At 36.0% G+C, this 1,042-nt stretch overlaps 1 protein-coding gene across 1 annotated transcript in view; it reads left to right on the forward strand.

The window, feature by feature from the left end:
- LOC103782534 (TBC1 domain family member 4-like) overlaps window positions 1-707 on the forward strand; it is a 49,330-nt gene extending 48,623 nt beyond the window's left edge. The window contains 1 exon segment of the mRNA XM_008950304.1: window positions 387-707. Within this exon segment, the coding sequence (XP_008948552.1) occupies window positions 387-614 (228 nt within the window). The 3' untranslated portion in view covers window positions 615-707.
- Window positions 708-1,042: the final 335 nt, after the last annotated feature.

Genomic DNA, 1,042 nt, shown 5'->3' on the forward strand with positions numbered 1-1,042 from the left:
CCATCGTGCTAATTTACTTTATTACCTGGGGTTCGTATTGTTCCATCACTCTCAGACAAGTCATCTCTTCCACTGCCACTCCACATGCTAATTTCCCTTGCAGCTCCAGTTCCTAGTTATTCTCAAATGTCCCTTGACTGCTGCAGCTTGCACGTTTCCTTCCTTCTGTAAAGCTTTTAGAAATCATTCAGACTGATGTGGTCACTATAAGGAGATGTTCTGTCTGATGCAAAGGAGGCAGTCCTTGTATAATTTGCCTGCAGGGATGTCTTTTAGAAACATCTATGTAATTAAGTTCTTTCCTTAACGTACAGCATATCACAATATATAAACAAAGTTATTCAGAACATGTCAATTTATAATAAAGATAATGTTATTGTTCACAGGTTGCTCACGCTAAAATTCAGAGTCTGGAATCCAGTCTGGAGACTATTTTGACTCGAGAGAACAAAATGAAGACTGCAATTCAGTCCCTGGAACAGGAGAAAATAATGTATCAAAAGACTCTTGAGCAGATAATACAGTATTTGCCAGCAGAAGCATTGTCTGACTGTGAACTACTCCTGAAGGAAATAAACTACAATCCAAATAATAAAATAAGGAGTAAGCCATAAACCAGGGTTTTCGAGGCAGCATTTCTTCAAAAAAAGGGAACGAAAATATGAGTAGGCTGCTTTCAAAGGACTTAGCAATAGGCAATGGATTATCCAAATCTAGTGCTGGGACACTCATAGCTACAGATGGGCCTTCAAATGTCAGTATGCAAATTTAGGCTATTAATTTTTTTATGATTATGTAAATAAACCACAAGGGGGAAATAAAGGATTCTCATGTGTAATTATGATGAGTAGATGTATATTTAGAGTTGAACTAAAGGAAAAGAGAAATCTCAGTAGTCAAAGCCAAGATAATGGTTATCTGCAATTCACTCTCAATGTGCTTATCTTATAGCGAAATGAGGATAGTGTTTCTTTATATGTATAATGTATGTTGAATAATACTTGAAGAAAAAAAAAAAAAGAATGTAATTTTCCCTCCAAAG

Source organism: Merops nubicus, unplaced genomic scaffold (genome assembly GCF_000691845.1).
Source record: "Merops nubicus isolate BGI_N331 unplaced genomic scaffold, ASM69184v1 scaffold10322, whole genome shotgun sequence".
Lineage (NCBI taxonomy): Eukaryota > Metazoa > Chordata > Aves > Coraciiformes > Meropidae > Merops > Merops nubicus.